This window comes from Bos indicus, chromosome 6, assembly GCF_029378745.1.
Source record: "Bos indicus isolate NIAB-ARS_2022 breed Sahiwal x Tharparkar chromosome 6, NIAB-ARS_B.indTharparkar_mat_pri_1.0, whole genome shotgun sequence".
In the NCBI taxonomy this organism is placed as follows: domain Eukaryota; kingdom Metazoa; phylum Chordata; class Mammalia; order Artiodactyla; family Bovidae; genus Bos; species Bos indicus.
In genome coordinates, this window is record NC_091765.1 from 98,278,437 (window position 1) to 98,291,926 (window position 13,490).

The following is a 13,490-nucleotide window of genomic DNA, read 5'->3' on the forward strand; positions in this document are numbered from 1 at the left end:
AGCCTTTGACTCAAAGGTTTACACAGCAGCTACATTACCACCTGCTTGACACATTTCCCCCATGTCTCATCTTTAAAATGCACTTTGCCATACTCTCCAGACAAAAGCTAGTGTTTTGTTTCTCTGATCACAGAGTTAGCCCTTTCCTCCAAAGTAATGGATGCTTCATTTCTAGCTTGTTTGTGCAGATAAAAAGTACTTGCTGGGTGAGGTGACATGGGACAGAAATCTGGCTGTGATGCCATCACTGACATCTTACATCACTGTGTCACCTGAAAGATGGAAGACAAGGATCAGCCAAGAAAACCACTCATTGATCTAGGGAAAGTGTGTCACCATGGAAAGCGCTAGGGAAGAACACATTCTAAGCCACTCACTCTCCATCTTTTTCTTCTTAATCTCATTTTCCCACAAGGCATTTAACAATTCTCTGTGCCCAGAGCAACCTTCCCCAGCCCCGTTTTGCCCCATAAAAAACCCAGAAGAGTGACAGAGAATTCTGCAAGCTCCTTACTGAAGTCCGGGTGACTCCCGGGTAGACATGGATGCAGAGGAGCATGAAGAATCCTGGGGCACTAAGAATGACCTCTCTCTCCCCAGTCCATCCTCCAAAATCACATGGAAAGTTCTCTTACAGGAGGAAAAAAAAAACACTTCTAAAGCTGGGACAAAACGAAAACTTTCCTTAGAAATAAAGGCCACACAAATGTAGAAAAATGGTACAGATGAACCTACTTGAAGAGCGGGAATGGACGTAGAAAAAGGACATGTGGACATTGTGGGGGGGAGAAGAAAGTGAAAGTGAAAGTCACTCGGTCCTGTCCGACTCTTTGCGACCCCATGGACTACGCTGTCCATGGAATTCTCCAGGCCAGAATACTGGAGTGGGTAGCCTTTCCCTTCTCCAGGGGATCTTCCCAAACCAGGGATTGAATCCAGGTCTCCTGCCTGGCTGGATTCTTTACCAGCTGAGCCACAAGGGAAGCCCAGGGGAAGGAGAGGGTGGGATGAATTGGGAGATTGGGATGGACATATACACACTGCTATGTGTACAACAGACAGCTAGTGGGAACCTGCTGAACAGCACAGGGAGTTCAACTCTGTGCTCCGCGCTGAGCTAGAGGAGTGGGATAGGGGAGGTGGGGGTGGGAAGGAGGTCCAAGAGGGAGGGGATATATGCATACATGTAGCTGATTCACTTCCTTGTACAGCAGAAATGAACAACAACCTTGTAAGGCAACTGTATTCCAATTTTTAAAAAAGAAAGGCCACAGAGACATCAAACTCATTCATTCAAGTCTTCCTTCATCCACCCTCCCAGCACCATGTCTATGAAGCAGAGGCCATGTGTTGGGGCCTAGGGAGGCAGATATGCCAGGAAAGAGCTCAGAGCCCATGGAAAAGGCAGACATTGACAACTCACTGTGATGACAGCAGGAGTGGGGACAAGCCAAACGGGTAGGGAGTAGAGGGAAAGAGCATGTGAAACATGAATCCGGGGCCTTCCCATGGCATGGAGGTGACACCGATGAGGGAAGGTCAGGAGAGGGAGTGAAGGCAGGCCCTGCAGCAGAGGTGCTGGCTGTCCCAGCAGCCAGGCCCTTTCCTCCCTTCCCCCAGAGCCTGGGTTTTCTCCCTTCCCCCAGAGCCTGGGTTTTGTTTGGTTCTTAAACCCCAACTCATGTGACACGTGGCTCAGAGGCCAACCCTGATTAGCTTGAATCCCTTGTCAATGATGGCTTAACAAGGGACTTGGGACCCAGTCCTGTTGATGATCCTGAGCAGACAACAGCTGTGAGACAACCAGGAGAGAGTTTCTCTGGTGAAACTTCAGGAAGGGGGAGTCTCTCTCTTCCTCTGTAGGACATCGTTGTAACGGCTGGAAATCTGGCAGCCATTCTGCAACCATGTGGAAAACTAAATTCCACGGGACCACCACGGCAGAAATGAAATCTGCTCTTTGATGTCATTTCTGAGTCATTCGACAAGTGCCCTACCTTAGGATTACTTTTCTGTGAAATTAGAAATTTTCCTTGTCTTTTATGGCATACTGAGTTTTGTGCTGCTGCTGCTGCTACTGCTAAGCCGCTTCAGTTGTGTCCGACTCTGTGCGACCCCATGGACTGCAGCCTACCAGGCTTCTCCGTCCACAGGATTCTCCAGGCAAGAACACTGGAGGGGGTTGCCATTTCCTTCTCCAGAGTTTTGTGCTCCTTGCAGCCAAAAGCATCCTTTGTGGAAGGTGGCCCTTTCCCCAGGCCTCCTCACCTTTACCAGTTCATCTGTTAAAGAGACAAGCTGAGTTCCCAATGACCATGCACTGAGCCTCCCTGTTATTTTTCCCCAGCTCTACTCATGAAAATAAAAATAATTTTCTAGCCCATGAATTAAACATCACGGCTGCTGGCTGAAAGATTTTAGCAACAGCCTTTTGCTGGCAAGAGAAGCAGGATCCTGACATGTTCTAAAATAAGCTACAAGGAGGCAGGAGGGGAGGAGGGGACACCAAGGGGAAGAGGCCATTAGAAGGATGACGAAAGAGTTGACAAATCCCACTTGTCCAGTTTCTCTGACCCGTCAGCCAATGGCCCAACTTGACGGAGTGTTTTCTCTAAGTTCAACCCAGACGGGTCACCCGGAGGCCTTATCAAAAGGCAGGTATTGATTCAATAGGTCGGGGATGGGTCTGAGAGTCTTTCTAACACACTCCCAGGTGATGCTGCCGCAGCTGGTTGGTGGACCACAGTCTGCTGGGACTTGGAGAGCCCTTCAGCTTTTAACTGGCTTCCCAGGTGGCGCTATCGGTAACCTGTCTGCTAATGCAGGCGACATAAGAGACTCGGGTTGGATCCCTGGGTTGGGAAGATCCCCTGGAGGAGAGCACTGCATCTCACTCCAGTATTCTTGCCTGGAGAATCCCATGGACAGAGAAGCCTGGTGGGCTACAGTCCATAGGGATGCAAAAAATGGAATATGACCGAAAGGATTTAGCATGTAAGCATCAGCTTTTAACAGTAGGCTGCAGAAATGGTAGGAAGGAGGATAATGAGAACTAGCTGTTTAAACTCAGGTTCCAGGGAGGAAGGGAGGTCAGATGAACCCCACACACACCTGTACCTTTGAGAAAAAGAGGAAAGAGAGCAGACGAGCACAAGAGTGCCCTGGGTCTGGTATGCCAGCGCTATTATACCCTTGGGGGCACACTAGTAATCCAGTCCTGGGACAATACCCCCGAGTCTGTGAGATCAAAGGCCCAGCTGAGACATTATTCCTAGCTCTTCCTGAACTCTGGCCAGCCTGAGGGGGAGGCACCCAGCCCCACGGCACACTCGCTCTAAGGTGTCTGCCCTAGGGTCTTTCCTGAAAACCTTCGGGCTCACTCATCCCACCAGCATGTGTCTGGTCTAGAAATTATGTGCTCAGAACCACTGGCATGTGTGATGGGTGAGCAGAGGTGAGAGGCAAGTAGAGAATGAAGGGCAGCCGCTCCGCAAGCCTGATCTCCTCCCAGTCCCGCTGGTCCTACTGACTGCCCGCCCTGGATCTGGGCCCCGATCACCTTCAACCCCTCTGAATCTTCAGGTCCTCGACTGGCCCTGCTCCAGCTCTTCTCTGTCCCCTGGGGACCTCTGTCCTGTGGCTGCAATGCCATCTCACCCGAACCCCTCAGCCGGGGTCTCCAGCCAGGCTCAGTTCAGCCACCTCCTCCTCTTGCTTGTTGTTTAGTCGCTAAGTCATGTCCAGCTCTTTTGCAACTCCATGGACTGTAGCCCACCAGGCTCCTCTGTCCATGGGATTGCCCAGGCAAGTATTACGCAGTGGGTTGCCAGTTCTTTCTCCAGGGTTCGAACCTGCATCTCCTGCATTGGCAGGTGGGTTCTTTACCACTGAGCCCCCTGTGAAGTCCCCTCCTCTAGGGCATCTCCCTGACTCCCCCAGGCTGGTGCTCTGCAGCTAAGGCTGCCTTGGTGATTCTCACCTCTCTGTCTCCCCAACTGGCCTTACGTGCCATGAAGTCAGGAAGGGATGGCGCAGATGCCTGGCAAGTCATGGGTGATAATAAGCATAACTGAATATGGAGCAGGGAATTAAATACACCAGCTGTGCCTCAGAAACACCCAAATGCCTTAAAATAATAATAATAAAGTAGTCAGGGCCTCCCTCCTAGAGATTCCAATTCATTATGTCCAGGTGGGGGCCCAGGCTTCTGAACACTGTAAAGGACATCCAAGTGATTCTGATGTTTTGACAACAGTTGAAATGGAAAAGGAAAAAAAAAATGAATGAATTCATGGGTGAATGAGTACATGACTGCATGTGCAACTGTGAGGATCTCTCCCATGGCTTGCTCACACTCAGAGTGAACAAACCACGGGCATTTACAAGGGAGAAGAATGGGTCCCTGCTGTGGTGGCCACCAGCCCATTGCGAGGGGAAACAAAGTCAGAAACCAAATGCTTTATCTGTGACCAGGGCTTTCTGACAACCAGGGTTGGGGGTGGGGGGTGGTGTGGCGGCTGGAACAAGTCCTAGCCACCAAGGAGGAGCTGAAGGAAGGGAAGGAGTGAAGGGAAGTAGCAAGGGTCAAGTTCTTTACTAACTTGTTTCATTTCACTCCAGCTGCGAAGTGACGCTGGCTGAGCTGTCATTCTCACTGGGCAACTGGGGACGCCGAAGCTGGAGAGGGCGATTGATCTGCCCAAGGCTGTACCTGGGGGGCTAGGCTTTGAATCCAGACACTCAGACTCCAACGCCTATACTCTCAACCCCAGGATGGTGCCACTTCCACAAAAACGGGTCACGACACAGCAGAGGGATGGGGAGACTGACACCGGAGAAGACAGGACATCAAAATAGATGCTCAACAGAAGAATGCCGGCCAAAGATAATGGTGCCTTTTATAGAAAATTTCTGGTGGCTCAAATGGTAAATAATCTGCCTGTAATGCAGGAGCCCGGGGTTCAACCCCTGGGTTGGGAAGATCCCTGGGGGAAGGGAATGGCTACCCACACCAGTATTCTTGCCTGGAGAATTTCATGGACAGAGGAGCCTGGTGGGCAACAGTCCATGGGGTCACAAAGAGTCAGACACAACTGAGCAACTAACACTTTCACATTGTGTCACCGTTGTGTAAATTTATCACCGGCTTTTTAAAGCAAATATTATAATTTTCTACAATACACAAGTCAGGACAAGATGAGAACTAAATGTTACACAAGAAAGGTCATGATGTTTTATTCGGATTTAAACATTGTGTGTGCATTATATTGGAGCCCCAAGAACTCCAGGTCCCAGACAGACACTGAAGCCCTGTGAATTTCCTGATGCCGCCCCCGCGGTGGGGGTTAGAAGCAGTAGAGAGAACTCTACCCTGCGGCTCCACTTTGACATTTGCCCTGATGCTTAAAGGAGCTTCCAGCTCAGAGACCAGGAGCCCAAGGCTCTCACACTGGAAAGAGACTTGCCTGAAGCTGAACCAAGAGGCAAGGCTGGGATCTCAGCCCTGGTTCCTACTCTGCAGGACTTTACATTTTAGGATCACAGTGCAGTTGGCAGTGACCTTGACCAGTTTTAGAAGAAAAAAAGAACCAAGTTAATAATGTTAATCTCAACCTATATTTATACTTGTTGAGACTATGAAGCCACGCTCCATTCTCCCGGGTTTCTCTGTACTCCACCCAGCCTGGGGCGTGGCCCTTAGTGCTTGCCCGGTTATTAAAAATGGAAGAGTTGCAACAATGGGCTGGGAATTACAGACTTTAAAGAAAAGTCTCATTGATGTTTTGCAGTTTTTTTAGTAGTTTGAACATTAAAGTTTTGTTTTTTTAAAAAGATGACTCAAGAAGACAAATGCGGGAAAAATTCAACACTGAGAACCTAAGACATTTAGAGAAATGATTAAGCCCTGTTTTAACAGCGACTGCAACTGGCTCCGTTCAAAAAACCCCAAAGAAAACACTAGAGACCAGGTGAGTTGTCCAGCTGAACAAAAAGATACTTATTTACAAAATAGTGACTTTTTAGAGGAAAAGGGGAGGAAGAGAGGATGAAAGAGAAGGGGATGGGGGAGGGAGGAGGAACAGGGCTATTTGTGTTCATTTCTCTTTGGAGACTTTGAGAAAGAACCCTTGTTTCCCAAACCAAAGCAATCTTTTCCATGCAAGAGGCAACGATGCCACGTTGTATGCCAGCTTTGTAGAACTGATTGTGCTGCAAGAGGGCCTTTTTTCCTTCTACTAAAGAAAACAAAGCCAGTATCAGGACCAGGAATAATGAGAGCAGCTAACAATTATTGGACATCAGCCAAGGGCCAGCTACTGTGCCAAGTAATTTACACCTATTATCGAATTTATTTCTCACAACCTCATGAGCAAGAAGTACGGATCTATCCATTTTACAGGTGAGAAAGTTGAGGTCTGGAGATGTTTATTTGTCCCATCAGGCTATGCAGTTGGTGAACACGTAGAAGAGCAGGGATTCACATTGAGAGCTGTTTCTCTTTTGAGCTGTGGGCTTCCCTGGTGGCTCAGAGGGTAAAGTGTCTGCCTGCAATGTGGGAGACCCTGGTTCGATCCCTGGGTTGGGAAGATCCCCTGGAGAAGGAAATGGCAACCCACTCCAGTACTCTTGCCTGGAAAATCCTGTGGATGGAGAACCCTGTAGGCTACAGTCTATGGTAGGCTACAGTCTAGGGGGTCGCAAGGAGTCGGACACGACTGAGCGATTTCACTTTCACTTTCACCCTAAAAAACCCGGAGGTGAAACAGAAGTCCATGGCCACGCATTCTTGGAGCTCCTCAACAATATTAGGGATTTGACAGAAAAAAAGAAGCACAACTCAACAAAGACGTTAGGACCATCGAAGGTGTGGATTCAGGCTACCCAGTGTCTGACAGAAAATAGCTCATCCTTGGGCAGCTCACAGGATTGGACAGAATTTGACTGGTGGACCAGCAGGTTCCAAACCCTGCCTCTCCTGACCCAAGCTCCTGCCAGACTGCCTTATCCACCTCTGCCATGTCTCAGCTTCCTCCCATAGGCTGGGTTCTAGCCACCAAAAGAGCACCAGAGAATCCTGTATCTACTTCAGCAATGGACACATTTGGCCTGGGGCAAGATGGAAGGCTGAGAACTGATGTTTTCAAACTGTGATCCTGGTGAAGACTTTTGAGAGTCCCATGGACTGCAAGGAGATCAAACCAGACAATCCTAAAGGAAATCAACCCCAAATATTCATTGGAAGAACTGATGCCGCAGCTGAAGTTCCAATACTTAGGCTACCTGATGCGAAGAGCCAACTCATTGGAAAAGACCCTGATGCTGGGAAAGATTGAAGGCAGGAGAAGGGGGCAGCAGAGGATGAGATGGTTGGATGGCATCACCGACTCGATGGACATGAATTTGAGCAAACTCTGGGAGATGGTGGAGGACAGAAGAGCCTGGAGTGCTGCAATCCATGGGGTCGCAAAGAATTGGACACGACTTAGCAACTGAACAACAAGAACTGCAAGATGCAAAGGAGCAGGGCAGATGACTTGTTTCACATGCCTGATCCTCTCATTGAGGTGGTCATGATGTCACCAAGGCATATTTAGGGGACTTGAATGACATTTCAAAGGAAACCAGAAAAGTTCCTCATGTTTCTGGAAATCAAGGGCCAGAATGCCTAGCCATAGGGCAAAGCTTGCTGGGAAAAAGCACTAGGACTTTGGCCTTGAATCATGACTGCTGCTCCTCACTCCCTTATTCTACTCATCTTGGGAGTCAGGGCATGAACTAACTGCCCCTTTGGTCAAAAATCCTCAGAGCACATCCATTTGTGAGCTTGAACCTTCAGGTGAAGATTTTTCCTCCAGTTGGAGTTCACATTCTGTCCTTGAAACTCATAAACTCATCCCTTAGGACCTGTGGGCACCAAGAGCGTTCCATTCTGACAGCCTGCCCACTCAGAAAACTGCAAGGATAAGAAGAGTAAACAACTTGCTCTGGCCCCAAGGAGAGTCATAAAAAGGCGGGGGATGAGGCAGTGGAGGAGGTTTGGACTGAACAACTTGATGAGATCTTTCATGGATGACATTTCACTGCCAAGCAAATTACTCTCCGCACACTGCACACCTAACACATCCTTTGCTGGGTACGCTGCATGGATGCCTCCTGTTTCCAGGGCAACCATACCTGGGGTGGAGGGTGGCAAGCAATGGATGGGCTGGCTAAGCCTTATTGCCTTGACAACCCAGGTCCCTGAAGTGGATGAACAACCCACTGGTGCATGAGCTCAGCCCTAACACTAGGCAGAGCCAGTGGGAGTGAGGATGGAAAAGGCATCCAGTGGGGAGAAATCTGTAGCTCAAGGCACCAGGGTTTTCAACAAAAATAATCCTGATCAACAGTCCTCCAGGAGACCTTAGCCATCAGCACACCGATCTTGGCTGTCTCTCTCCCTCACTTCTTCTCTCACAAGATATCCATTAGATAACATTCACTTATTTGGAATGTTTCTAAGTCACAAGTTTGGATCTTGAAGCTACAACATCCACCATTGTCTGCTCTTTTGGGGGGAGGGTGCGGGGGGAGGGAGCAGAGGTGGGAAGGGCAATGAAGCCCAGGTGGGGAGAGAATCAAGATTCGGGGAATGGAACTGATGAAACTTAGCTAAAGCAGAAGACTCTGCAGGGAGGCAGAAGGATGGGCCTGGCAGCATCACCCATAACGTGGATCCCAGACTCCTGCAGTGTGTTGACTTCTCCAGGGAGCCAGAGGAGTCTGGGGCCAGGATGCTATCTTCTGGCCAAGGTCTTTCAGAACAAAGATTCTTCCTCCACCACCATGAGTGGCCGGGAAAGGGCAGAGGTGACTTGGCGAACCTGGAGAGGAGGCTTTGTCCTTGTGGCTCCTGGGGGGAGGCCAAAACCAGGGGGTGCGTGGCTGTAACGTGTGGAGCCTGTGGGCCTGTGGAGCTCCGGGCATGTAAGACAATATTTTAAGTGCTCACTTCTCCCTGAGCTCTCTCTGACACTGCAGCTATTAAGACTAAGCCCTAATCTCCTGGTGCCAGGAGGGCTCTAAAGTCCAAAGGCACAGTCCTGCCCCTGGGGGCATGGGGGAGAGGAGGGGTGCAGAGGGATCCCTTCTAGGGGATACAGGGCAATAAGAGCTTTGGTTGGCTGGTGGAGGAAGTGTGTCTAGGAAGCAATGGCTGAGCATCTTACGATCTAATCATCTAGAGGTAAAGGAAGAAAGAAGATAGGAGAATGAAATCAATACATAACAAAAAAGATGGAGAAAAGAACACTGAATTGAAGTGTTCTGACGTTGGGAGAGGTTACTCAAAGCTTTCAGGGGACTTTCAAAGGCTTCACAGATTCCCAAAGACCCCTGCCCCTCCCAACATTCCTCAACTCTGCTCAGCCGCACACCCTCCCCAAGAGGCACCCATCTTCTGGAAGGGTCTGCTTCCAAGAGCAGAGACTGCAGAGTTTCAAGGGAAAGCTTAAAACCGAGTGGCCCCATTCTGAACCCCGGCACTTGGAGCTGGCACTATGCCAAGTCGGAAGCTTTGCCGAAAGAGGTCTTCATATTTTCTTCCTTCCTCTTCCCCTCTGGAAATAAAAGGAGGTTATGTTTCTCCTGCTACCCTGTTCCTTGCCGATTTCGGACAGGAGACCTGAAAGGGCTTTTTGGATTACTTTGCCAGTTCTCAACCCAGGATAGCAAAGCCCCGGGCAGGCGCCTTTTTGTCCCGGCTAAGGTGGCCACTATAGTGACTGAGGCCAAAACCAGTTACTAGAGAAGGGGGTTTGGAAGTGGTTCTGAGTCAGCAACTGGAGTCATGCAGGGCAGGCTCTGAAGCCCCCCGGCCCCAGGAGCTGTGGGAGGGGGGGGGGGTTGGAGGGGGAGTGGGCACCCGGGGTTCCCTCCCATGCTGGCAGGAGTGGGGGTGCTAGGAAAGTGGGTGGCGCGAGGGAGCGCTACAGGTGCGGTGACAGACTGGCACCTGGTCAGAAGGGGACAGGCCTGGAAGGGTCTACACAGCCACCTCGGAGCTTTGTGCTGGGCCAGAGCTCGCCGAGAAACTTCTGGGACCGGAAAACTCCAACTGGGCACAAGAGATCCCCGAGAGGGCAGGGACAGGGGCCTTACAGGCGCAGGAAGAGAACTGGCTTCTTCCATCTCCTGCGCGAAAATCAACGCTGAACCGGTGCCGGTGGTCTCTCCAACCCCCGCTACAACTCCCTTTCTAGTCCTTCACTCGGCCTCAAGGTCCGTGGCCCACGGAGGAGACTGAGACGCGGAAAGGCGGCCGATAGCAGCGCCCCTGGGACGCGCAGGGGCTATACAGTCACCGCGTTGGTCTCCCCGCCCTGGAGCCCGGGCTTAGCATCCCCCTTCGCGCGCCTCTGCGCACGGCGCTGGCGCCGCAGGACCCCGAGTCCCTCTCGCTCTCCATCCAGGGGTCGCCAAAGGCGCCTACTCAAGGAGACAGCGGAGGGGGCAGAAGTTGAAAATACCTGGATAGAAATACCTTCCCGTCCCAAAGGCCGGACAACTACAGGCCTGGGGGCGGGGGGCGGGGGGGAGGAGAGGGGGGAGCTGGAGAGAAGGCGAACCGAGAGCCGCGGAGGCTCCGCACGGCCCGCAGCCAGCGGCGACCCGCGATCTCGCGCGCCCCGGCGCCGCCGGCCTTGCCGCGCCTCGCGCCTCGGTGCCCGGGGGCGCAGGGGGGCGCGGGCAGACTACTCACCCCAGAGCAGAGTGAGCGGCTGGGCTTTGGGGATGAGCACCAGGGAGTACACGGCCGCCAAGTGGAGCAGGCTCATCAGGAACACGTTCCTCCAGACGATGTCCTGCCGGTGCCCGCGCGCGCCGGGCCTCTCCCGGCCGCCGCCGCCGCCGCCGCCCTCCGAGCCCTCGACCCCTACCCCCGCACGGATCTCCTCCTTGGCGCTGCGGAAGGGGACCTTCTCCGCGTCCACGGCCGGGCCTGGCATGGCTGGGGAGACCTAGGCGCCCGCGGCAGTGGCAGCGAGCCGGCGATCTCCGAGGAGCGGAGCTCTCCGGTGGGGGCGGCGGCTTCTGCCTTTTTTTGAGGGGATTGGGTGAGGGGGATCTCCGGCACCTCCTGTCCCCGCCTTCCCGGCCCTGCTCTGCTTCCTTCTCGCTTCTTCAGGCGTTCAGCGTGGCCTAAGGATGCCAATCTTGGTGCCCGGCATCTGTTGCTGGCGCATCACCCGCTCGGCTGCCGGAGAAGAACTCGGCGGCGGCGAGGAAGAGGGGGCGAGCGCGCGGGGAGGGAGGGGGCGCCGGGGGAGGGGAGGGGGTGTGGAAAGAGCTGAGAGCGCGGCGGGGGAGGGACTGCTCGGCGGGAGCGGGGAAGAAAGACCTGCATAGCTACAGCCAATCAGGGTCGCCCTTGAGGCTCTTAAAGAGAAAGGCGCCCCCTTGGCCTCGGCTGCCCGGGCTCCCCGGGGCCGGACGGGGCAGTCCGCAGGGCAGTGGGCAGCCTCCGCCGGGGGCGGAGCGCGGGGGAGTGGGTCGAGGAGGCTGTGGCTGCAAGGTCAGGGAGCCCTCAGAGCCTCCAAACCACTTGTGCTGCTGCTGCGGTGGTTTCTCCAGTTCCCCGAAATACCTTTCCCTATTGAAAAAGACTTCTTTTTACCCCCTCTTTGAAGCTACAGGCTGGAGAATTTGCAGTCCTATTCCCAAATTGCACACAAGTTAAGGCCAGATCTGGGATGACGATCAGAAGTTCCTGTGTCTCCCGGCTCCTATGGCTCTGGGGCCTTTGTGGAGGGGATGGAGGCAGCCGCTCGCTCGGTTCTTATTTGAACAACTGCAGCCAGACACGCAGTAGGTGCTCAGATAGCGCCTGTCAGATGATAAAGGATCAAGGGGCCGGTTAGTATCCAGTCGGGCCCGGCCCACTTGCGCGGCCCCTCAGCCTTGCAGCTGTTCGTGGCAAATTCTCCTCTAGCCAGTCGGCTTCTGGACTATCTTAGCCTTGAAGTCAGCCCCGGTTGAGAATGGGGCTTCAGGAAAAAAAAAAAAAAAAATCACGCAGAACGTTCCAAGGCAAATGAACCTAAGAAAAAATCTTGTCTGCTCATTCCCCCTAAGGCAGATAATTTAGAGCTCCTCAGAGAGCACCCTGATGGCACAGGAGCGCAGAGAAGGGGCAGCTGGCTGTGCCTGAAACAGCCGTGGCTGCACCTGCAGTGAGCAGAAGGAGACAGGCCCAGGTATGGAAGCCAGGGGCCCTGAAAGCTAGTTCTTATTCACTGTGACCCAACTCAGTCCCCTAGGGACAAATTTCCTTGTTGTTCAGTTGCTCAGTCATGTCCCACTCTTTTTTCGACCCCGTGGACACCAGGCTCATCTGTCCTCCATCATCTCCTGGATTTTACTCAAATTCATGTCCATTGAGTCAATGATGCTATCTAACCATCTAATATTTGCTCTTCTTTCTGGCTTGCAAATTCTATAAATGTGAGTTTGAAAGGAGACTATTATGTTGACAAAGCTGACTTCGGGATCAACCATTGTCAGTAACTCTTTCCAGCATTCTGTGGTACATGCTGTGCACTCAGTCATGTCCGACTCTTGGTGACCCCATGGACTGTAGCCCACCAGGTTCCTCTGTCCATGGGATTTCCCAGAAAGAATACTGGAGTGGGTTGCCATTTCCTTCTCTAGGGGATCTTCCCAACCTAGGGGTCAAACCTGTGTTTCTTGCATCCCCTGCATTGGCAGGCAGAATCTTGACCATTAGCACCACCTGGGAAGCCCTCTCGAATTGTCTGAGACAGGAAAAAACATTACCCAGAATTGATTACTTGAAAGGGCCACACATGAGCGTCTTGTTAGCAGACCTGAATCAGTCCAATCAGCCAGAAGAAAATAATGTATAATCTAAAACCAACCCAAGATGTGTGACTTGTGGAATGGGGGCCACTGAGTCAGTGTTAGGGTGTTGCTTCAGACAAAGCTGAAATTATAGAATGAAAGGATACTTGCTGGGCCACCAGATAAATGTCAGCACTGCTGCTAGACCAGTGAGACAACAGAACACGAAACGTCTGTGTGCATGCTAAGCTGCTTCAGTCGCGTCTGATTCTTGGTGACCCACCAGTCTCTTCTGTGCATGGGATCCTCCAGGCAAGAATAGACCCGTGAGACAAAAGAGCATCAAACTTGAGGGTGTCAGTTTCATCAACCTGCTCAACCTTGGTTTCATACTGAACAGCTTCTTCTCATGCTCCCTCTGCTGCCCACAACCCCCAGACTCACATACTCTCTGTGGCTCTCTATTCAGCCTGTCCTTTATCTCAGGGTGGATTAGTTGCTCTGGGTTATCCTCTCTCCAGGTTATCGTAATAACTCACCCCACCATCACTCTAACCACTCAGTCATTGGTTGGGCATGTATTAGGTACCTGCTAGGTGCTAGAACTGATGGATGCTGGGGATACGAGGATGGATAAGATGTGGTCCCTG

The 13,490-nt window shown here is 52.0% G+C and overlaps 1 protein-coding gene across 1 annotated transcript in view; it reads right to left on the reverse strand.

Annotated features, from left to right (window-relative positions):
• The window catches only part of SCD5 (stearoyl-CoA desaturase 5), a 176,173-nt gene extending 164,885 nt beyond the window's left edge, over positions 1 to 11,288 (reverse strand). The window contains exon 1 of the mRNA XM_019963013.2: positions 10,742 to 11,288. Within this exon, the coding sequence (XP_019818572.1) occupies positions 10,742 to 10,988 (247 nt within the window). The 5' untranslated portion in view covers positions 10,989 to 11,288. The remainder of the gene's footprint in view (positions 1 to 10,741) is intronic.
• Between the last annotated feature and the right edge of the window lie 2,202 nt (positions 11,289 to 13,490).